Source organism: Lissotriton vulgaris, chromosome 4_1, assembly GCF_964263255.1.
Source record: "Lissotriton vulgaris chromosome 4_1, aLisVul1.2, whole genome shotgun sequence".
Lineage (NCBI taxonomy): Eukaryota > Metazoa > Chordata > Amphibia > Caudata > Salamandridae > Lissotriton > Lissotriton vulgaris.
The window spans coordinates 140,498,878-140,522,909 of NC_141691.1; the positions used below are offsets into that span (position 1 = coordinate 140,498,878).

The 24,032-nt window shown below is 47.8% G+C and overlaps 1 protein-coding gene across 1 annotated transcript in view; it reads right to left on the reverse strand.

The window, feature by feature from the left end:
* ABCB7 (ATP binding cassette subfamily B member 7) overlaps window positions 1-24,032 on the reverse strand; it is a 796,257-nt gene that overhangs the window by 145,373 nt on the left and 626,852 nt on the right. Inside the window, exon 13 of the mRNA XM_086918402.1 lies at window positions 8,901-9,072. Within this exon, the coding sequence (XP_086774528.1) occupies window positions 8,901-9,072 (172 nt within the window). The remainder of the gene's footprint in view (window positions 1-8,900; window positions 9,073-24,032) is intronic.

Here is a 24,032-nt window from a genome sequence, read left to right on the forward strand (position 1 = left end):
GGCACAGCTCTGCACAGCATGACGGACGGCCGACACTTCCGTAGGTGCGCTTCGAGCTGCATGAACATCAAACTGGCCTGCCCCAGCCGTTAACCCCGCTGATCACCGCTCACCGCAACTCCTGTGGCAGAACCCCAATGCCCTCGCGACTGACCTGATGGTGTCACCGTGGAGCCACCCCCCCAACCCCCGGCATCCCTGCAAGAGCATTCCCAAGGACGGAGCAGTCCACAGCCAGGTACCAGGCGTCATCCCCCAAATTCTCCTTCTCCCCACTGTGAACCAAAGGGGGGAGCCTGCATGCACCCCCGTGCACGCCTCCTCCGCATTACTGGATCAGCGCCTCTGCCCCCCATGACACATAAGCATAAAATGAAAAACAAATAACAGATTGAGTATGGCCTTGGGATACTCCCCCCTCATTCAATTCCTGGCTTCGCAGTAGTGGCATCATCTCATATGCATAGGAAAGGACTGGCTTTGTTTGCACACCGCAAACCAGCATGAGATAAAAGCATTCTCCACGCGCACTAGTGCTCACTCTGTATCAGTTGCACTAGAAGGCCGTGCACTGCGCCCATTGCATTCTGTCCTCAGTTCGACATTTCCGATTCAATTTGCTGTGACTGCCAACCAGAGGAGAGCTTTACACAAGTGGACACATGACCACAGGGCAATGGACTCAGGCCAACAAACTGTATGAGGTCGGCCAGTGATCTCGCGCCGGCGAGGATTAGGTGTGACCTGACCACTGAGCACACTCCTAATTCCTGACTGAAAAGTGATCAGTGAACAACTCACTCTTAATATTGAGCCCACTTTGCCTTGGATTTTCATTTTCATTATTAAATTACTGTTTGCGCTAGACGGCTTCGCATTGTTCCACATTAGCATATCACTGCTGATAAATTACCCGTAGCGCTTGTCTGCCAAGGTGCGCTTCAATTATAACAAATATCTCTGCTGCCTGTTCATTCGTGCCTGATTGTGCCAGCGCCATTACCGTCAGCGTAGCGCTATTCACGTGCATTCAGCCCCAACCCTGAGACTAGAATCCTTGCGGCCATTTTAATTGTATTTGTTGTTGTTGTTTTGCCTCCCTGACCTGAGCTCCACCCCGCTCCCGCCTCCCAGCTGACCCCCCCTTCGCCCCTCCCCCTCCCACTTTCCACATATGACTGATGCCTTTTCGCGCAGCGTTCACGCGCAGCGGTCGCGCCCCATTCGCGCCGAAGGTGCGCCAAAGGTAAGCCCGTCTGCGCCCGTCCGCGCCTGGACCGCGCCTGGACCGCGCCCAGTGACTGTCCCCCTGGTCCCCGCCGCTCCCAACCCACTAGAATCACTTATGATGCCGCAACTCTCCTCTCCCTCAATCCTGGACGCGCACCACAATGCTGCGAAGCTACCCCAGGATGTACCCACGGCCCTTTTGCCTGCCTCTCCTGCAAGTTCAACTGCTTCAGGACCCTCACCAAACCCACTTCCTCCTCTCACAGCTCCAAACCCAACCGCCTGAACTGCATCCTACTAAACACCCGCTCGGTCCACAGACATGCAACAGAACTCTGGGACCTAATCGACACTGCGTCACCGGACATCGCCTTCCTCACTAAAACATGGATGAACGCTTCCTCTGCTCCCGACATCGCCATCGCCATACCGGACGCTAACAAGATTATTCGAAAAGACCGCACCAATCAAACTGGAGGAGGCATCGCCATCGTCCACAGAAATACCATCAAAATCACAAAGAGCTCCGAGGACAAACTTGCAAACGCCGAACATCTTCACTTTCAGATCCACACCGATCCCAGGACCACCCTTAGAGGCACCCTCATCTACAGGCCTCCAGGTACCCGCACTCAATTTAGCGATGACATCACGGACTTCGTCAGCCCACATGCCCTCGCATCCGAGAACTACATTCTTCTAGGAGACCTCAACTACCACCTTGAAAACACACTCGACAGCAACACCACCACCCTTCTGGACAACCTGGCCAACCTCGAACTCAAACAACTTGTTGACACCCCCACTCACACAGCCGGACACACACTCGACCCTATCTTCACCTCCAGCAAGCACATCTCCTTCGATCGCACTACAGCTCTCCACTGGACGGATCACAGCTGTGTTCACTTCAGCTACAAAACCACCCTGACCCACAACCTTCCACAACCCATTCCCCGAAGAAACTGGAACAAAATCACCACCGACCAACTCCTCACATCACTCAACCAAAACCCTCCCACCCTAGCAACAGACCCAAACCAAGCGGCCACCAATCTTAAGCATTGGATCACCCACAGTGCGGACGAATTAGCTCCCCTGAAAAAGCCCCAGTTGAAATCAGCCAACAAAAGGGCTCCCTGGTTCAATGATGAACTTAAAAAATCCAAGAAGCTATGCCGCACCATGGAGAAGAACTGGAGAAAAAACCCAACCTCAGACAACATGGCCTCCCTCAAGACAGCCACCCGCAAACACCACCAACTGATCAGATCCACCAAGAAATCAGCATTCAAGGATCGTCTCGACAACAATTCTCATAACAACAAAGAACTCTTCAATATCGTCAAAGAACTCACTAACCCCACCGCAGCATCCAACAACATCACTCCCTCCCAAGACCTCTGCGATGCACTATCCTCCTTCTTCTACAACAAAATTGCCGACATCCACAACAGCTTCAAGAATACTCCCAGTGATCAACACGCCCCACCCCCTTCAGACCCCACTCCTCCAACCAACAACCTCAGCGCCTGGAACCCAATCACCACTGAAGACACCATTCACCTCATGAATTCAATCCACTCTGGCTCGCCCTCCGACCCCTGTCCCCACCACATCTTCAACAAAGCTAACTCCATCATCGCACCCCAACTCCGCGATGTCATCTACTGCTCTTTCAACTCTGCTACCTTTCCAGAAATCTGGAAACACGCCGAACTCGGCGCCCTTCTGAAAAAACCCACAGCAGACCCCTCAGAACTGAAAAACTACCGACCCATATCCCTCCTCCCTTTCCCGGCCAAAGTCATCGAGAAAGCCGTCAACAGCCAACTCGCCGCCTTCCTTGAATCCAACAACTCCCTTGATCCATCTCAATCCGGATTTCGGGCCAAACACAGCACCGAAACCGCCCTCATTGCAGCGACCAACGACATCCGAACACTCCTGGACAACGGAGAAACAGTGGCCCTAATCCTACTCGACCTATCCGCTGCTTTCGACACAGTCTGCCACAGCACCCTTATACAACGCGTCAGCAACATCGGCATACAAGGAAAAGCCTTGGACTGGATCATCTCGTTCCTAGCTGGGAGAACTCAGAGAGTCCGACTTCCCCCATTCTACTCAGAGGCCACCGAAGTCATCTGCGGCGTACCTCAAGGATCCTCACTCAGTCCCACCCTCTTCAACGTCTACATGAGTCCTCTCGCCTCTATCGCGCGTCAACACAACCTCAACATCATCTCTTACGCCGATGACACCCAGCTAATCCTCTCCCTCACCAAAGACCCCAACACCGCCAAAACCAATCTTCACGAAGGCATGAAAGAAGTAGCCGAATGGATGAAACAGAGCCGCCTAAAACTTAACTCAGACAAAACGGAGGTGCTCATCCTAGGATCCTCCCCCTCAGCTTGGGACGACTCCTGGTGGCCTTCCGCTCTGGGCACAGCACCCACACCCACATACCATGCACGTAAACCTTGGCTTCATTCTAGACTCCTCGCTCTCAATGTCCAGACAAGTCAACGCCGTCTCATCCTCCTGCTTCAACGTCCTTCGCATTCTCAAAAAGATCGCCCGCTGGATCCCCCTTGAGACAAGAAAGACTGTCACCCATGCACTGGTCACGAGTCGACTAGATTATGGCAACACACTCTACGCCGGAATTACAACAAAATTACAGAAAAAACTTCAACGCATTCAAAACGCGTCAGCGAGACTCATATTAGACATCCCGCGTCATGAGCACATCACCGGACACCTAAAAGACCTCCACTGGCTTCCCGTCAACAAAAGAATTACTTTCCGTCTTCTCACCCACGCATACAAGGCCCTTTATAATATAGGACCCGAATGCCTCAACACTCGACTGTCCTTCTACAATCCCACCTGCAAACTAAGATCATCTAATCAAGCCCTCGCCGCAGTCCCGCGCATCCGAAAATCCACCATGGGTGGCAGATCCTTCTCCTTCCTGGCTGCCAAGACCTGGAACTCACTCCCCACCCACCTCCGCCTTAATCAGAACCACATTTCCTTCAGAAAAGAACTGAAAACCTGGCTTTTCGACAAATAACGTACCCCTCCCTCTAGCGCCTTGAGACCCTCTGGGTGAGCAGCGCGCTATACAAATGCCTGAACTTGAACTTGAACTTTTATTATTGAACTCGCCCCTGATCCCAAACTCTTCTAACTATAGCACATAAATAATCTTGTTTTATGAGTGCTTAAGTTCATCGTGTTTTGTGGCTTGGAGATAACACAGGCACAAATCTAGTCAGGCGCAAATGCTATTTCAAAGTGTTTGTATATTGAAGTCAAATCGTTTTCCATCAACAAGCACATTTTCAATGTCACTTCACATTGTGACATGAATGGCAACGAACAGCTGTGTTAACACCTTAGCTGCTTCGTAAATATCCCTCCCCAGTGCTGCGCTGTCCATTGGAACTAGTGCTGAATGGACGTCCAATGGTCGTGCGCAGCACTGGGGAGGTAGCGCTCGCGACGAACGTTGGCCGTCAGCAGCGCTTAAGAGGTTAAGAGATATATTGTTTACATTAAGAGATATATTGTGTGCAACTACTGATTACAGAATATGCAGCCCTTCATGTGTGCGTCTGTACGCAGACACACATTTATAGCATATCTAGTTTTAAAAACCACCATATTTTTCGTATTTTACATTGGCAGTGAGCGGCTCTTCAAGCAGGGGCCATTGACACTGTCCCCAGCCCTTACAGTGTATCTGAAATGACAACATGGAATTGTTTACTTTTACTAGAAGGCACCACAGTTTTCACCTTTTACAGTGGCAGTGAGTTGCACGTCAATCAGGCTTTGCTATTCCGCTAATACTGCCCCAGCCCTTCCAGACTTTACAACTCACAATCCACCTACACATAATACCAGTACACTCAAAATCACATAATTACTATCCATATAATGCCACTGCACACTATGTCACATAATTCCACTACACACATCCACTCCACACCACACATTTACCCGTCACACAATTCTACAACCAACTAACAATTCCAACCCAACCTACATAATTTCATACTACATACTTGTACAGGGACACCACCACATCACTCGGGGACACCACCACTTCACTCAGGGACACCACCACATCACTCGGGGACACCACCACTTCACTCGGGGACACCACCACATCACTCGGGGACACCACCACATCACTCGGGGACACCACCACATCACTCGGGGGCACCACCACATCACTCGGGGGCACAACCACATCACTCGGGGGCACAACCACATCACTCAGGAACACCACCACATCACTCAGGAACACCACCACATCACTCAGGGACACCACCACATCACTCAGGTACATCACCACATCACTCAGGTACATCACCACATCACTCAGGTACATCACCACATCACTCAGGGGCACTACTACATCACTCAGGGGCACCACTCTGGGGCACCACCACATCACTCAGGGACACCACCACATCACTCGGGGACACCGCCACATCACTCGGGGAGACCATCACATCACTCAGGAACACCACCACATCACTCGGGGACACCACCACATCACTCAGCCCAACCACATCATCACTCAGCTCCACAACAGCACTGTCCTTGCTTGCTACCAACAAGCATTGCCATAGCCAATAGGACTCGCATTAGGAAAGTGTAAGCTATTGGCTTTGTGAATAACAATGCTAATAATTTATATATTTTCAAAGCCAACACATATTGAAAATAATGTTTCATTTACAATACCAATAGCTCACACTTTCCTAATGCGAGACCTATTGCATTGCAAATGCTTGTTCTACAAGAGTTTCCTAAGGTTGCATTCCTTGATGGACAGGCTTGTGGTCTTGCCTGCTGAGTAGATCTGGGATGTAAGGAAGCCCTGCCTGCTCCCTGACCACACACAGTGTCTTTGTTGAAGTGCACAGACTCGCCCGGAGCTGGGCTCCTGTGTGAGATCTGAGTAACATGTCAGCTGTTCAGGCGGTGCTCGTAAACATTACTCCAGGTGACACTTCACAGCTGGTGGCAACATGAGGATATACTCAGCAACGTATGGAGCAAACAGCATGGAGTAACCTCGTGGCCTAAGGGCTACCGAGTTTATGTTTGATTAGAACATCGCATGCTTTGAGTTTTGCTGGATATGTACCTTGATTTTGTAAAACAAATAACACAAGGTCAACATCTGGCAGTTCTAGCAGTCCGGGATCAGCAGGCAGCACTTCCTTCATTATATGTGCAATCTAAAGCAGAAGCCGCAGTGACGTCCTAACGCCACAGCTGTATGCAAGGACCACCACTCCCTGCCAGTCCAGCAGCCCACGCCACCTGTATGGAGCATTTAGGCAGAGTCCACTCTTATCCCTTCTTTCAAACAGGGGGGCCGAGTGTGGTTATGTGTCATCTAAAGCACAGGAGATTATTATTTTTTTTAAATATCTTTATTAGTTTTTTTTCCCAAATTTACAAACCCCTCTCCCCCCCCCCCCCCCCCCCCCCCAAGTCAGACAAGTTCAACAATAATATTTCAAATATAAACACAGAGAAATTATGAATTTTAGGTGAGTTCATAAATCATACATTAATAGCTAAATAGGTAAATAGGTTAATCAACCAGCCAAAACATTTCCAGTCTGTTTGGGTAGATACAAACAGCATCTAAATAATTATTAATTACAAAAAAAAAACACCAAAAAAAAAAAAAATTACAGCCATAACAAATTACATTTTGGCAGTTCTTAGATCACGCTGGTTATGGCCTTATGTTACAGAGAATTGCCTTGGGATTGAGACCACTCAATTAAGGGATTCCAGATTTTTAATCCCCGGACCCTCCGTCTTCTGCCTTTTCTTTTATATATAGCCATTTCTAAGTTAAATATAGCTAACAATCTAGAAAACCACTGTTGAAAAGATGGTGGGTTAGGGTCTAGCCAGGCGGTGGCGATACAGATTCTTAAGACCCCCATTGCGATAAATATTAATTTGTGTCCAGGAGATAGTTCTGCGAGACTAGTCGCCCCAAGCAAAATCATTTCATTAGAAAGGGTTATTTCCGTTTTTAAAACATCAGTTAGAAACCGTTCAATGTTCAATTTTAAAAAGGATAAGTTTGCACAGGAGGAAAATATATGTATGCTGTCTGCATTAGATAAAGTACATCTAAAACAACATGTACCCCTCCCACTTCCCCATTTGGCGATTCTATCAGGGGTATAATACATAAAAAAGCAGGTTTTATAAAACTGAGTTTGCAGTTTAGTTGACATGAGGATAGTTTGAGATAAATCATATGCATAATTAAATTCTTCTATGCTGATTGCTAATTTCCCCTGCCACTTCTGTGCTGTTTTCTCAAGATTGTTCGGAAGGAGGGATAGCAGGTGAGAATATATCTCACCAATTGTGAATTTTTTGGTTCTTTTTAAGGTTTCTGCTGTCGGTATTTTATCAAATGGGGTATTTTCCCTAATCCTTCGTGTTAAAAAAATCTCTGATTTGCAGATATTTAAAAAAATCCCTCCATTCCAAGTGATATATTTCCCTCAAGGTTTCAAAAGAGTGTAACCCTTCATTTGAAATAAGACATCCAAAATGTGTAATTCCTGCCATATTCCATCTATCAATACAGGCATCTCTGAATATTTCAGGGAGGGCCGGATTGTTACTTAGAGGAGAGTAAAGCGAGAGTCGTCCTATACCCAGTAATTTCCTCACAGCTTTCCACGCTTTAAATCCTCCCAATAAGGTTTTTAGGCGGACCCTTTGGTGGTAGCTATCATAGAGAAATCGCCACATATAGCCTTTGCTCTTATTACCTAATACCAGCTGGTGAATCGATGGTTGGTCTTCCCCTGAGACTGTCTCATTATCATCTAATAGAAAGAAGAGTTCATGATTATATGAAAGCATACAAGCCCAATAATATAGCTTAAGGTTAGGAAGGGCTAAGCCTCCTTTTTCTTTAGGGAGAGTCAAGCGCTTGTAGGCTCTTCGAGGTTGTGAATAAGACCAAATAAAACTGGAGAAAGTACGCTCCATCAGTTTAAACCAATATTCAGAAATTTCCAGATTAATTGCTCTGAACATATAGAGCTATTTAGGGAAGTAAACCATTTTTTAGTGCAGCACAGGAGATTATGATGTGAGGGTTTAGGGGTTTCTTGAAGCATCAGTTTGTGCTAAACTCCTGTCCATTCAATTTGTCACACAGATTCCTCCTAACTCATTTATATGCACTCTGAACATCAAACCTTTTCAGGAAGGGGCTGACATAAGGTAAAGGGACTATTTCAACATTTGACCTCTACAGTAACTACTGCAAATTTTATAACTGGTTGTGTACCTCATCCAGCGAACTAACTTGGCCTGTCATTGCCAACCCAGAGAGGTTATGCGAGGTAGAATAGTTGCCACTTTAATGGAGGGGGCCAATCAACGTCATGCATTATTGGCAACGCATGAGGACTGTAGTCTGGACCTCAGCCAATGGGATTCTGTCCCTGGACACAGCATCACTGGTCCACCTGCACCTGCGTGATGCCTTGGAACCGGGCTCGGGAGCCTGATGCAGTCTTCCCAGCACACCTGGATCTGGCCGGGCTCCCCCCCCCCCTCGCAGTTCTAGAAGCAAATGAAAGATTTACCTGACAGCTTGAGTCCGCGCTCTCCAACCTGCGTGTTGTAGCCATGTGGCATCCGTAGGATGGCTTCGTGGAGGCCGGCCAGCTTGGCCACCTCATACACGTCCTCTTCAGAAGCATTCATGTTTCCGTACAAAAGATTATAATACAGCGTGTTGTGGAAGAGGACAGCATCCTAGGAGGAAGGAAAGAATCTTTCAGCACAACAACACTTCTCGGGCAAGCTGCGTCCCTCCACTGGAAGAAGACGAGCAATTTCTAAAAACATCGACGCGCTTTATAGAAAGAGACACAGGCTCATTTTTACTCAGATTCTTTCAAATCCTCCAGGAAAGGCTTAATTAGATGTTCCGATACATTAAACAGCGAGGTTATAACAAAACAATTCTGCCTGTAATGCATACAAGCAAAAGCGAAATTCTCTGCAAACAACTGTTTGGAGGGCATCATTGAAAAATGGGCAAATTAAAAAAAAAACAGCATTGGTAAAGCCAAGAAATATGACGTTAATAAACTAGGGGATATTTATTGTAAGGAATATGCAACAAAAAGGAGAAAATATGCTGGTGCCTAAATGCTGTAGCCAGGCACTTAGGATACAAATTTGACATGTTAAAACTAGTCACAATGAGATATCATTTTAGCAGAACGATATCCGTGATTCCTGGCAAACAGGTGTAGTTAGAAAAGGTATATAAATCATTTTTACTTCGACAGTACACTACAGGACAACATGTTTCCTATTGTTGCAACCGAAAGGCACGGTTGGCTTCGAATTGCAGTAACCTGGAGACATAGTTTAAGCGCACATGGATGTCTAAAAGAATACAAAAGGATAAAGAATGGACCGCAAACTAAATTGGAAAAGTAACGTATGAGCAAACCAGTAATGGCACTAAAGTGCACTTGTCTTTAGGTGCATGTGGACATGTGGCCATCTGAGCGCCAGATAGTCAATGGCTGAAGTGGGCTGAGCTACTGCACCTTCTTTTGTGCTTTCATGGCAACGTTACATGTGAATAATGGCTCAATAGATGACCTAAGGCCACCCTGCGCAGATATCCTTATTCATTTATTTATTATTATTTGTTTATTGCATGAGGATGGAGAAACCGCTAAGCAGTAGCTAGGCCAGACCTTAAACACAAAGACAAGTCAATGATTAAAACAGGTTTTCATATTAAACAAAAACAAGCAAAAAATGTGGCTAGTAAGAAGGGCTGCTTTGCCGGTAACCTTGCCATACTAATAATAATCTTTTAAATGACTTGCGTGGCTGGACTTGAAAAATCTACCCTTTAAACAGTCCAAACTTATTCTAAGCAAGTGAAGCAATGGGATTCGAAAATACAAATTTGGTCAAAAGGAGTGGGAGTTCCATTCTTCTCCCTTCACTGCCCCCTCAAATACGAGATGCATTTTCTAAAAACACGGGCAGGTAGTCCAAAAATAAAAAAAGCCACGATTTCTCAGATATTTTTAAAATATGTAGGGTGTGGTGGTACAACGAGTAAAAAGCTTGCTGCTGACATCTGCAGCAAATTGCACATCACAAGACTGAACCTCAGCTAGTCCAACTCCGCTTTCGATCCTATTGAGCGCAAAAGTGAGTACCACTGTAGAGGAATATCCGTGAAAGATTATGTTTAAGGCGTATAAAGCGCAGACCTGTGGTATGAAGTGCAACATAAAAACATAATTATTATTATTTATAACGTAAACGTTTTGAGCACTATGTTCCACCCTGCGGTTCAACCCTAATGTAACGCTCCAATGTACTGTAGCTGGAGAATGTGTGGACCATGGTTGATGCTGAACTTCAACAGCTCATCGGTAGTGTACTAAGTAAAGCAATGGATCCCAGACTTCTCGCCAGAAGCTTCAGAGGCTCACCACCAGGACATTTTTGAATGGGACTTATACAGCTCAAAGTCAGACAAATCTGCTAAAAAGCTTTACTAGTTGAATTCAGTTTTGAAGGGCATCCATGAAATATTACAATATGATCATGGTGTGCAATTAAACTTGGCTTCTACACATGGCAATCTGGAGTGTATGGTAGTGGTCGCCAATGGGTAGAGTTAGGCCAGTGCTTCTATAGGAAATTTGTTTTTTGTTTTTAAATAACTTTTCACCATTTGACAAATCTTCACAAAACTTTCCAAAAAAGTTCTCTTTTCTGTATAGTTTGTTCATGGAATATGTCAGGGTAATCTGTTAAATGGAAGTTGAGAAAAAAGGGGGGTCCCAAAACACAAACCCCCCATGCATATTCTATAGACTTCATAAAGAAGCACAACCGCAAACATTGCTGAACAGAATTACACCAAATTTGGCAGGAAGCTAGATTTTGGTTCACAGATTGTGCTTTTTAGGTCTCGGCCTAGAGTACACTGCGCAGCAGTGTCGCGCAGCCGAGAAATTTTGATCCCCAGTACTGGGGCTTTAACCCGCCTCTCTCTTCCATTGGCTAGCTCCATAAATGGAGGCTAGACATTGGAAGAGAGATGTGGCAATCATTCTGGGAGCAGATTCGTGGGCGTTTGTGTGTTTTTTAAGCCCTGCCCCCTTCATTTCGTCTTTCAGAGGTGGGGCATTGTGAGTGTTTCCTTTTTTTTTTTTATACATGGTTGTTTTTTCGTCAGTCTGTGCCAGCTCGGTCCCGGTCCCCGTCCCCTTTGATGCCTCTCCTTTACATGTCATGTTTTTGTGACTCGGTTCTTTGACTGTTGAACCCTGCCAGGCCCCTGGATCCGTCTTCCAGGCTCGCTGTGGAGGCATTACTGTGTTTTGAACATATTCTCTTGCTTGTCTGCGCCTGTCTGTCTTCCAGCCTCGCCGTGCAGGCATTACTGTGTTTTGTGAATGGCCTCTCACTTACATATTATATATCTAGGCTATTATTATTATTTTAGAAAACTCAAGCGTCAATCTTAATCAGAAAAAATTGAACTGTGTATACACGTTCGGCAATTTGACAAACACAGCGCTATCATGTAGTCCTTCTTTTATGCCCATGCCGGGGCCTTTTGCTCTCCCCTGAGAGCTTCCTACACAGAGCCGTTCACTGTAGACCAATCGATGCTCTTGTTCATTCGTCCACCGTCAGCGTCCAATGGTTGCGCGTCTTGCTGAGCAGCCGTCCCCGTTAGCTGCACCCTGCAGTCTGGGCGGGGCTGTGTAAGATCAGAGGGGCGGGGTATGCGCGGGATCAGCGAGAGGCAGCGACGCAGCATCCCAGGCAGGGAGCCCCCGAAGACGGGCAGGTGTTGCCGAGGACAGCTGCAGCCCACGCCTCCGCCCACGGTGAGTGGTGTGTTACTCGCTGCCCTGGGCACTGCATGGCCACGGAGGGACGCTGCTGGTGCCATCGTTTCCTGGTGTGCATGGGGAGGCGGCGCCCGATGCAGACACTGCGCCTTGTGCAGGTTTACGGGATGCTCCGCTGTGGACGGGGCTCCCAGTGCGCAAGCATTGGCAAACGTGGGAGTGCTTCAGTAAAACCTTTTTCCTCCTTGGATTTGCGACGTGGGAGTGCGTTCTGTACCAGTTCACTTGGCTCTGTATAGGACCGTTTACTATGCCTATCTGCTTGTCAGACCTCCTCTAAGCAGGCCTGCTTATTTACTAACGTGGTCTTCTGTACATGTCTCTTACCCGATGCCTATGAATCTTCATGACAAATCCTGATGCCTTATTGCCTGGGAGTCGGTGCTGTGCTTGCAGCAATCTCCATTAAGTTTATATGAAATGAAAAAAGACTTATATAGCGCAACTTAGCCCTTCGGTGTTGTGATGGCTGCCTTTTCTTTCGCCTCAGCCACTTTTCTCGTACCGCCGTCGCATGCACGATAGTTCCTTGCTCCACCCTCCACTTCCTTGGCCCTCCTCTGTCCCTCCCCTCCTGATTCTTCATGCCCTCTGTGTCACTGCCCCTTCCGTTGGCCCTCCCTCCTCCCTTCCAGTAATCCTGCCTGCCCTCTATTGCCTCGCCTCTCCTCCTCGGCCCCTCCATCTCTGTGCCTCTTCAGACTGGGCTGTGCTGGCGCCGGGCCGTGCTGGCGCCGGTCCGGCCCCGGCTAGGGGTGTCCCTCTGCCCCCTGCCACAGCCTGGCCTCTTCCTTCGCTCAAACCTACCGCAGAGGGACACGTTTCCTGGTTATTGTGTGCTGAAGAGGTGAGCAGCGGGCGGGGCAGGAGAGTTGCCGAAGTTCGGGCAGGCTGGCCCTGGTTCTGCGGGAGGACAGCGGACAGTCTGTCGAGGTGGGTGACCGCCTGCGTTGAAGGATCGGCTCCGGCGTGAGGTACTGCAATCTGTAGTGTGACCCGGAGCTCTAGGTGTATGTATGACTGTACTGGAGTCTCGATATGCTCTGGAGTTAGACGAGTCTCAGAGAGGTGCCAACAGACTACTACTATCTGAAGTGTATGTCTGCCTCGATGTGAAGTGGAGGTCTGCGTGTGCCCCTGTCTGTGAAGTGTAGGTCTGCGTGTGCCCCTGTCTCTATGTCCCTTTTTATTTGAAGGTCTGCGTGTGTCCCTTTCTATTTGAAGGTCTGAGTGTGCCCCTGTCTTTTTGAAGGTCTGCGTGTGCCCCTGTCTATTTGAAGGTCTGCGTGTGCCCCTGTCTATTTGAAGGTCTGCGTGTGCCCCTGTCTGTGAAGGGGAGGTCTGCGTGTGCCCCTGTCTGTGAAAGGGAGGTCTGCGTGTGCCCCCGTCTGAAGTGGAGGTCTGCGTGTGCCCCTGTCTGTGAAGTGGAGGTCTGCGTGTGCCCCTGTCTGTGAAGTGGAGGTCTGCGTGTGCCCCTGTCTGTGAAGTGGAGGTCTGCGTGTGCCCCTGTATGTGAAGTGGAGGTCTGCGTGTGCCCCTGTATGTGAAGTGGAGGTCTGCGTTGTGCCCCTGTCTGTGAAGTGAAGGTCTGCGTGTGCCCCTGTCTATTTGAAGGTCTGCGTGTGCCCCTGTGAAGTGGAGGTCTGCGTCCGTCCTGGAAGCAAATTTTTGTGCGTTCTGTTTGCATTGTGAGGTGGAAACTACTTTTCTGTGTGGCTCTGTGTGTGTGTGTGTGTGTGTGTGTGTGTGTGTGTGTAGGTGGATGTGTGTGTGTAGGTGGATGTGGATGTGTGTGTGTGTGGTGCTCTGTGTGTGTGTGGTGCTCTGTGTGTGTGGCTCTGTGTGTGTGTGTGTGGGTGCAAATGCAATAGGTCTTGCATTTGCGAGAGATTAAGCTATTGGCATTGTAAATGACAATGCCATTTATTTATGTTTTCAAAACCAACACATAAATAAAAATGTTGTCATTCAAAATGCCAATAGCTCTAACGTTTACAAAGGCGAGACCGTTGCATTGTAAATGCTTGTTAGGTTGTGCCTGCACAGTGCTTGCGCTCTGCTTGCGAAATCTATTGTAATAAATATTTCTTAAAAGGAGCTTACATCTCTCAGACTTGCTTTCCTTGCTTGTCTATGGTTCCTGTGCTTCCCACTTACTTTCCCTCCATTTCTATTGGTTGTAGAAGTGTGCTTCTCCAATCAGTTTTCCATTGCCAAAGTACTGTTTTCATCAGCTTATCGGTTTGTTGTTCTTTGTGTCCCGTCAACAGAGGCACAGCGAGCATGCACAATGGCAGCCACAGCCCCTTTCTGCTTCTTAACCTTCCCTACTCTCCCTTTCAACCACCCTTCATCCGGGTCGATCTCCAAATTAACATTGATAGCCAGGCCTAATTTTTCCTGAGGCTAAGTTAAATCAAGGCATGCACTCTGCAGAAATATTAACTTAATATCAGAATGCATACCTTCGTTCCTTGAGGCACTACTTCAGCTTGCCTTTCATTTGCTGCTTTTTAGGTTTTGCCTAGCCAATGCGTACGAAGTACGCATGCGCTAGGAAAAACTTAATGATATCTGTGTGTGGGGACTGGAACGTCCCCAGTCTCCCATTGGCTAGCTCCATAAATGGAGGCTAGCCATTGGGAGACGGCTCTGTCCGTCAATCCCAGACCAGATTCGGGGGCGTTCCCGAGAATTTTTGGCTTTTCGGTACGTCATGCGGCGGTGGGCGGGGTTTGTCGTCCAGGTTTGTTTTGGTCATTCTGCGGCCGTCCGCCGCCGGAGGAAGTCCAGGTGAGTGCTTGTTTTTGCTTCCCGCCGTCCATTCCCGCCCCCCCTTCCCATATCCGTGTGCTACAAAACCTTTCCGACCATTCCCGCCCCCCCTCCTCCCTCCCTCCCGCTGTCCGTGTGCTACAAAACCTTTATGACCATTCTGCCTTCCCGCCGTTCATTCCCGCCCCCCCCTCCCGCTGTCCGTGTGCTACAAAACCTTTCCGACCATTCTGTCGTTTCAAGTCGATTCCCTCGATCCAGCTGCTTCACATGAAATTGTCTCCTTTGCTGGTTATCGGTCTGAAGTTATAAATGGCCATTAAACCTACTTTATCTGACGTTCTAGCTGTAAACATGCTGTGCAGTATCGTACTTTGCACCAGACTGCAAACTTGTGTGTGTGTGTGTGTCACTGATGAATTTGTTCTCTGTGACACCGACTTAGATGCTTGCAGAGATAGTCCTAGCGCCACTCATCCCTCCACGCTGGCACTCATCACAATGTCAAGAGAAGAGCCCTTAACGTAGTTGTAGGTAGTAGGCAGGAAATGAGAATGTAGGAGGGTCAAAGGGCTAGTAGAGGGTATGTGGGGGCCGGAGGCGTCTCAATTCTGTGCCAACAAGCAACACGCTCTACAATATCAAATGTATAGCCTGTGTTGCCACTCTTAACAAAAACGATTCAGAAAAGGGGGTGGTGATGAACAGAGTGTCTGAATTAAGCAGACCACTCTTACCCAGTCCAAAGATCAGGGCTTGATCCATCACCGTTATTTATCTCACTGCACCATCCCAGCTCAGAACCTGGCTATATGCAAATCAGTCTGTCCCTGGCCCAGTGCATCATGGGAACAGGGCAGACTAAACTACCAAGCCAATTCTTCACCAGAAAGGAGACAAGCTACCGGGGACCGGTTTCTGGCATTTCAGCCGTCTTCGGCCCGGCTTGCTTGAATCCTGATGGTGCAGTGAGAAAGGGACTCATGTCTGAGTATACCCTGCCACACCTATAGTGGCCAAAATCGATTCAGAAAAGGGGGTGGTGATGAACAGAGTGTCTGAATTAAGCAGACCACTCTTACCCAGTCCAAAGATCAGGGCTTGATCCATCACCGTTATTTATCTCACTGCACCATCCCAGCCTAGAACCTGGCTATATGCAAATCAGTCTGTCCCTGGCCCAGTGCATCATGGGAACAGGGCAGACTAAACTACCAAGCCAATTCTTCCGACCATTCCCGCCCCCCCTCCCTCCCGCTGTCCGTGTGCTACAAAACCTTTACGACCATTCTGCCTTCCCGCTGTTCATTCCCGCCCCACCCCTCCCGCTGTCCGTGTGCTACAAAACCTTTCCGACCATTCTGTCGTTTCAAGTCGATTCCCTCGATCCAGCTGCTTCACATGAAATTGTCTCCTTTGCTGGTTATCGGTCTGAAGTTATAAATGGCCATTAAACCTACTTTATCTGACGTTCTAGCTGTAAACATGCTGTGCAGTATCGTACTTTGCACCAGACTGCAAACTTGTGTGTGTGTGTGTGTCACTGATGAATTTGTTCTCTGTGACACCGACTTAGATGCTTGCAGAGATAGTCCTAGCGCCACTCATCCCTCCACGCTGGCACTCATCACAATGTCAAGAGAAGAGCCCTTAACGTAGTTGTAGGTAGTAGGCAGGAAATGAGAATGTAGGAGGGTCAAAGGGCTAGTAGAGGGTATGTGGGGGCCGGAGGCGTCTCAATTCTGTGCCAACAAGCAACACGCTCTACAATATCAAATGTATAGCCTGTGTTGCCACTCTTAACAAAAACGATTCAGAAAAGGGGGTGGTGATGAACAGAGTGTCTGAATTAAGCAGACCACTCTTACCCAGTCCAAGGATCAGGGCTTGATCCATCACCGTTATTTATCTCACTGCACCATCCCAGCTCAGAACCTGGCTATATGCAAATCAGTCTGTCCCTGGCCCAGTGCATCATGGGAACAGGGCAGACTAAACTACCAAGCCAATTCTTCACCAGAAAGGAGACAAGCTACCGGGGACCGGTTTCTGGCATTTCAGCCGTCTTCGGCCCGGCTTGCTTGAATCCTGATGGTGCAGTGAGAAAGGGACTCATGTCTGAGTATACCCTGCCACACCTATAGTGGCCAAAATCGATTCAGAAAAGGGGGTGGTGATGAACAGAGTGTCTGAATTAAGCAGACCACTCTTACCCAGTCCAAAGATCAGGGCTTGATCCATCACCGTTATTTATCTCACTGCACCATCCCAGCCTAGAACCTGGCTATATGCAAATCAGTCTGTCCCTGGCCCAGTGCATCATGGGAACAGGGCAGACTAAACTACCAAGCCAATTCTTCCGACCATTCCCGCCCCCCCTCCCTCCCTCCCGCTGTCCGTGTGCTACAAAACCTTTACGACCATTCTGCCTTCCCGCCGTTCATTCCCGCCCCACCCCTCCCGCTGTCCGTGTGCTACAAAACCTTTCCGACCATTCTGTCGTTTCAAGTCGATTCCCTCGATCCAGCTGCTTCACATGAAATTGTCTCCTTTGCTGGTTATCGGTCTGAAGTTATAAATGGCCATTAAACCTACTTTATCTGACGTTCTAGCTGTAAACATGCTGTGCAGTATCGTACTTTGCACCAGACTGCAAACTTGTGTGTGTGTGTGTGTCACTGATGAATTTGTTCTCTGTGACACCGACTTAGATGCTTGCAGAGATAGTCCTAGTGCCACTCATCCCTCCACGCTGGCACTCATCACAATGTCAAGAGAAGAGCCCTTAACGTGGTTGTAGGTGGTAGGCAGGAAATGAGAATGTAGGAGGGTCAAAGGGCTAGTAGAGGGTATGTGGGGGCCGGAGGCGTCTCAATTCTGTGCCAACAATCAACACGCTCTACAATATCAAATGTATAGCCTGTGTTGCCACTCTCACGTAACGGAAATTAAGTCCGAAGTAGAACTTGTACGATTTCTCCTTTGTCAGCCCACGGTAGTAGCAGTGGCGTCACTTGGGGGGTGCGGACCGCACCGGGTGACACCAGCACATGGGGTGTGTCACGAAGCCGAGCTCCCTGACCTAGATGAGCTTCCTGATTCGGACGGACGGGGTGTCCTTGCTAACGTTTCTTCCTTTCCACCCCGTCCGCAGGATCCTTTGGACATTTCCTGGGTTTCCCCGGCTCTGCCTCAGGGACGTGCTTCTCAGTATCCAGCCTCTATGACGTTGGGGGCATGTTCTACAGCGATCGGCCAATCAGGTGAGAAGACGTCATCTGACACTACCCAATCAGAGGAGCTGGGGGAGTTTAAGGAAACCCCGTCTTGGACTGTCGGGGCGGGACCTTAGGAACGCCAGCCGAAGCACGAGGAGGACGCCACGGAAGAAGACGAAGGAACTGTCGTGGAACTGCTGCTAGGACCCCTGGAGCTGAGTGACGACAAGCCAGGAGGCCAACGATACCACGAGCCGTCTCGCCACACTTCCAGGGGAGAAGTGTGGCTCCACAAGGTACGGGGGCGTTTTCAAGGGTTGTTCAAATCACGGGGTGGGACGGGGTAGCCTGAGGGTGGTCACTATCGTCGTACCTTGCCGGCCGTCTACACTCCCAGACTGCTAGAGTTGGTGGTAGCACCCTGGTGATCCCTCACTACCCTACCCTCCTCTCACCTGTTGTATAGACCGACCCCAGCCCCTAACGTGGCTGTTTTTCTTTTCCTTTTTCCGAGTGCATCTCCGGAGCTGTGGCCACCTCCAGCTGCCTCAAGACCGGAACCGAAGACTTCGGAAGTTTCCCCAACGGAGAGACTCCACGTTTATTGTTATTGTCCCCCAGGACACTGTTCTCTAAATCCTTTTTGAACCTACCTCGGTGTTGTCAAACCGAATAAAGTGGTTAAAGATAGACTCATACTTGTGGCGACTCTCATTCTCCCGACCCCGTTCCCCACAGGGTGACACCAATACGCTGTGTTGTCCAATGTCCAACTTTGAAGCCTCGCCTCTGCCAGGTGCACCGAGGCTTTAACAGCGAGCAGCTGGACCACGTGTACCAGAATGCACCTGTGATATGTGAAGCTGTTGCTGCCTCAGAGGTCCTGGTGCTGGGCAATAGAGGAGGGAAGATAGACAGACGCAACGTGGACTCCTACTGAGCCTAGAGCAACGTGGGACGGGGCACAGGAGGACAGACAGACAGAGGGCTGACCTCTTACTGAATCTCCCCAGCACGGAGGAGAAGCCGGCCCGGCGGCCGGTAACGCCCCAGTGAAGCTCAGCAGGCAGAGAGAGGGGAAGACGGCGATCCGCAGGGGTCAAAACTCCTGCTGGCGCTAAGAGCAGCCGGGGTAGGGCAGGCGGGTGAAGCGCGGACAGACTGATGCAGTCAACTGAACTCCCTCCACGCACTGGAATTTACCGGAGCATCTGTGCCTAATCGAGCTCCCTCCTCTGCTCCAGGAAGAGCAGGTGAGTGTCTGTTGTTACTGCTGAGGTGTGTAATGTTCTGCCGAGTGTCTGTGATCCTGTCTTGAACCCTACGCAGCCTCCTTTACTCCGTACAGTATCAGGAACACAAGGGTGTAATTATGGTAGTATGCTGACGTTTGTGAATAACCGGTTGCTACTGATGTCGGCAGCCTTGAGGTGCTTGGATGATACTAAGGTGGGTGTAGTGTCGGTACATACATAGAAGAATCCAAGCAGGGTCCTGCATGAGGGCTGGCAGTAGTACAGTGCGAAGATGGGTGGGTGTGATGGAACATCAGATGCATTTGCTACAATCTGCGTTTGCATCAATATTTTCTTAAGGTCGGTCCTGGCAGTGTGTGCTTTGAGTACTTGGGGAGAGGGGGCGTAATCTAACGCATGTGACCCCGCCCTGGTTAATTTGTAAAGCAAAGTGTGTGGAGAGAAGATGGCCACGTGTGTCTCTTGGGCTGCTGCGTCCAGTTGGCAGAGGGGGTGGGGGAGATCCCCCTGCCTTCAACTCACGTTTAATGCCTCCTCAACACAACCAAGTGCGTCTAAAGAGGCGACAAGTGTGTGCATGCGGGTTAGATGCCCACTATTATATGCGGCGGTGCCAGTGAACCTTTTTAGCCTGTAGCATTTTCGCATTTAAATATTGACACAGTGCGATGTTAAAAGCGAAACTACAAGTCCCAACATGCAAAGTTCTGTTGACTAACATATCAGGATTGACGAAAGTTATCACACATGGACACTTTTTGACCGTGTTTCCTTCTGTCTTCCTTTGGGTCATTATAGTCCCTCTTTTCTCTAAAACTCATACATTTAAGGAATAAAAGCTCAAAGAGGGTGGAGAAGTCTGAATCGTTGAAACCTGGCTTTAGACACATGGAAGCAAACGACCCGAGAGGCAAGAAAATTAGGCAGGAAAGCTCTTACAGAAATGCTAAAATAAACATTTAGCAAATATTTTCCCAGTACTTGTATACATACGCCATTAATGTACTTTCTCTGTATGCTTGAAGACAACCGCACACTGAGCCATTTCTTCTAAACTCTGTAAAATAAGTGTAACTTTCTGTGATTGAAACAAATAACGTTTTGTCTAATGGAATTATCCCTTTCCAAGTTCCGCAGCAGCCCAATTTTGGAGGAAAGATCTATATTACAAAAATGTATGCAGCGGGGTCAATGCGCCTCGAGTGAAGGAAACAGGAAATCCTCATGTGAGGCTGGGCTGCTGATTATTTTTCTGCAGCACGAATACTGTCGAGTCCTTCCGTGGCGCTTGCAATGTTAGTCAACTTAATTGAATTTGAAGTTTAACGAACTATAAAACTGGCCATACATACAGTTTGCTGCTCTTTAGAATTGTATCACGTAAAGCAAGTACCTTTGATCAGATATGCAAGAGTAGCATGTTTATGGAATTAATAACTTTTTGTTCGGGTGATATATTTTCATAACCTGACAATTTATATTTTACTTTGAAGGACATTGTGTGAACATTCTATTTTTCTCTGGTGAAGGATTTTGTGCATTTTTAAAACTCAAATGAGGCCGAACAAATTATGATAATTCTCGCCTTTAGTACTCTTTAAAGGAAAACTTCGGCATAATAATCCAATCTGTGCATTTTAAGATAATACATCTTCAGCTGCTGTGTTTTTACCGGCGCCCGGTTGAATTTTTAGGTAAATTGACAAAAGGAATTTAACGCCCATATCCTGTTGAAAAAGGAGCAATACATTAAGGAACCGGTTGCTACCGATTTTGCGTTCTTCACGCACCCTGCAGTATGTGAATATAAATTAATCACACCATTGTATTTGGGCCCCCTCCTGTCCCCATACGTTTTTTTACATTTGCAATGCAGTGGGTGTGCCCTCGACCACCTAGGGTATTTTCTTTATGAAAAAGTTAACTCTTTCCTTTGTTGTGCCGAAATGGTTGTGTTTGGAGGTCCATTAGCTGGGAAAATGGGAGAGCGCTTCCGCCGGTTTGTACTTCGCATGAAACAGCCTTATCTTTGGGGCAAGCAAGATTGCATCATAGTCCTCCATAGGCCGACTTTAGCCTGGGTCCCATACCCCGGCACTGATGGATTCTCAAAAGTTATAATATGCAGGAAAACATATAATGACATTTCCTAGGAGGTAGCAAATATTGGTTAGGCACGTACACCTGAAAACATTGAAAACATATGGTTAATCCCTATCTATCATATTTACCTAGATCAGGGTTCGGGAAGAACTTCAGACATGGGAACGCTCAGGTATGGGGACCAGATTCCGGGAAGGGTACGTCTACACGGGACACCACCTGGGACTGCTACTGGGACAGGACAGGGGGGCTCTGTGTGGGTGGGGGGGCTCTGTGTGGGGGGGGTCTCTGTGTGGCTGTGTGTGTGGGGGGCTCTGTGTGGCTGTGTGTGTAGGGGGGGCTCTGTGTGTGTGGGGGGGGCTCTCTGTGTGCGTTTGTGTGTGGCATTTGCGAGAGATCAAGCTATTGGCATTGTAAATGACAATGCCATTTATTTATGTTAAAAAAAAAAAAAATGTCAAGAGCAATGCCAATAGCTCTAACTTTAACAAAGGCAAAACCATTGCATTGTAAATGCTTGTTAATTATACTTGTTTCCTCGCAGAACTGTGACCATAAAAAATAAGCCCACAAAAAGCAAAACCGGGCTTTGGTGTCCACTTGCAGGAGCTGCTGTGCCAGGAGACGAGCCTGCTCAAGTCGCTGGAGGAGTGCCAGGCCCTGATGCTGCAAAAGTCCAAGTCCTGGAGAAGGCGGTGGAGGCCGAGCACAAAGAGGAGAGTGAAGCTAAGCAATCTTCGGTTGTATTTTTTCCGTATACCTAATTTCCAGTCTTTCTTGCGATTCCCTTTCTTTACAGTTTCTTTCTCTTCACGTTTTTAATTTCGGATTTCTTTCTCTTTTCGTCTGCCTCCTTATTTCTCTTATGCTCTACTGCTTTCCCCCTGTTCTATTTGCCTTGTACCTTCCTTTTTCTCAACTATTTAATGTAAGTTGACTTCTCTCTTTCTCAGTCTCTCTTCTCTACATGTATTACAACTAAACTAGCATGTTTTCCTTATCTCTAGTCTTGTTCTTCCACTCTGCCCTCTTTCTCACTCTCATTTACTGTCTTTGAACACCATTTCTCTCTACCCTTCTTCCGTCCCCTGCTGAGACTCAAACCCAGATCCAAGGTCGGCAGATCTGGCCCTTATGCCACATCCTCTGTCCTGCCCCTTCTCTTTTATTTACATTACTCTTTTTTTATTCCCGTTCGTGGCTTGTTAAATGCTGCTGGGTACTTGTCCTTGAGAGAGCGCAATTTGAATGAAAATTATGTCTGTATCATATTTACAAGCCTGTGGCGTAAAGTTGGCTTATGTAACTTAAGGAGTGAGAAAATGTATCCGTATTTACTCTAGAGTGTTTATTAGAATTAGAAAAGCCCGTATACAGAGTGGGCTAATGTAGAAATGTGTGAAAATACTTAGGAACATTAGACGTGTTAAACAGATTCCATGCATGTAGTTACTAAACGGAGAAAGAGATGAAATGTAAAATGAAGAAACGTGCAGACCATATGGCACTGTGTAAGAACGGAAATATACCATTGTATCTTTCATGTAGCATGGATTCGATATTATTCAATGATTTGCTTACTTATATATGTGTGTTAAAGGCAATATTTTTATAGAAGTGTACTGTATAATTTTAGAGTGGTGTGTTAATATATTATTTTAAACAGAAGAAATAAGAGTTCACAGAGTGCAGACTACTGCATATAATTTAGTAGGCTTGGAGAGATAGTGGGATAGCTTTGATCTGCACGTGTGAGCCAAGAGTCAAAAGTCTCGTTAAATTAAATTGCCAATGCTGGTCGAAGTTTTACGGCCTAGTAAGATAAGGGGAGCCTGGAATTTGGGGCCCTGTTTCGAAGTGTCTGTTTCCAGGTGCGAGGGGGGTACCAATCACAAGCTTGATGAATAGAGCTCTGTTTGAGGAGATAGGCTCGGGTCCGGAGGAGTCAACCGGAATGTCATGGGGGTACCAGCACGATGGAGACGGCGCCTGGGAAGCAAGGTCAACTTAACAGACGACTCAAGGAAACGAAACTATGGAAAAAACCAGAAGCAAGAACACGTGAAATGTATACGTGGTGGGCGTCTCAAAGGGGCGTTCCACCCATACTGTGATTTTGTATTAGGGACAGCACCCCGGGGAGAAGTGAGAGCAGATGGCCTGAGGACCCTTAGAGAGCGGATGGGTAGGCAGAAAGGGTACTGCTACGCGACATAGGTTTCCATCTGAGACTAAGAGAGTTTGAACTTCTTCGGGAGTCAAACTGCTGACACCTTTTTTTTTAGGTAAAGAACTTGCTGAGTAGGGATGTCATCTAGCATAGTGTAGGGACAGCTTAACCTGTTTCATTTCCTTTCTGTAAATGACGCTTCAGATTCACCTTGTGTCAATGATATTCAACTTATTGATTTTCGAATTGGTTTTGATTGTTTTCTTCTGTCGATTGAGGTTTC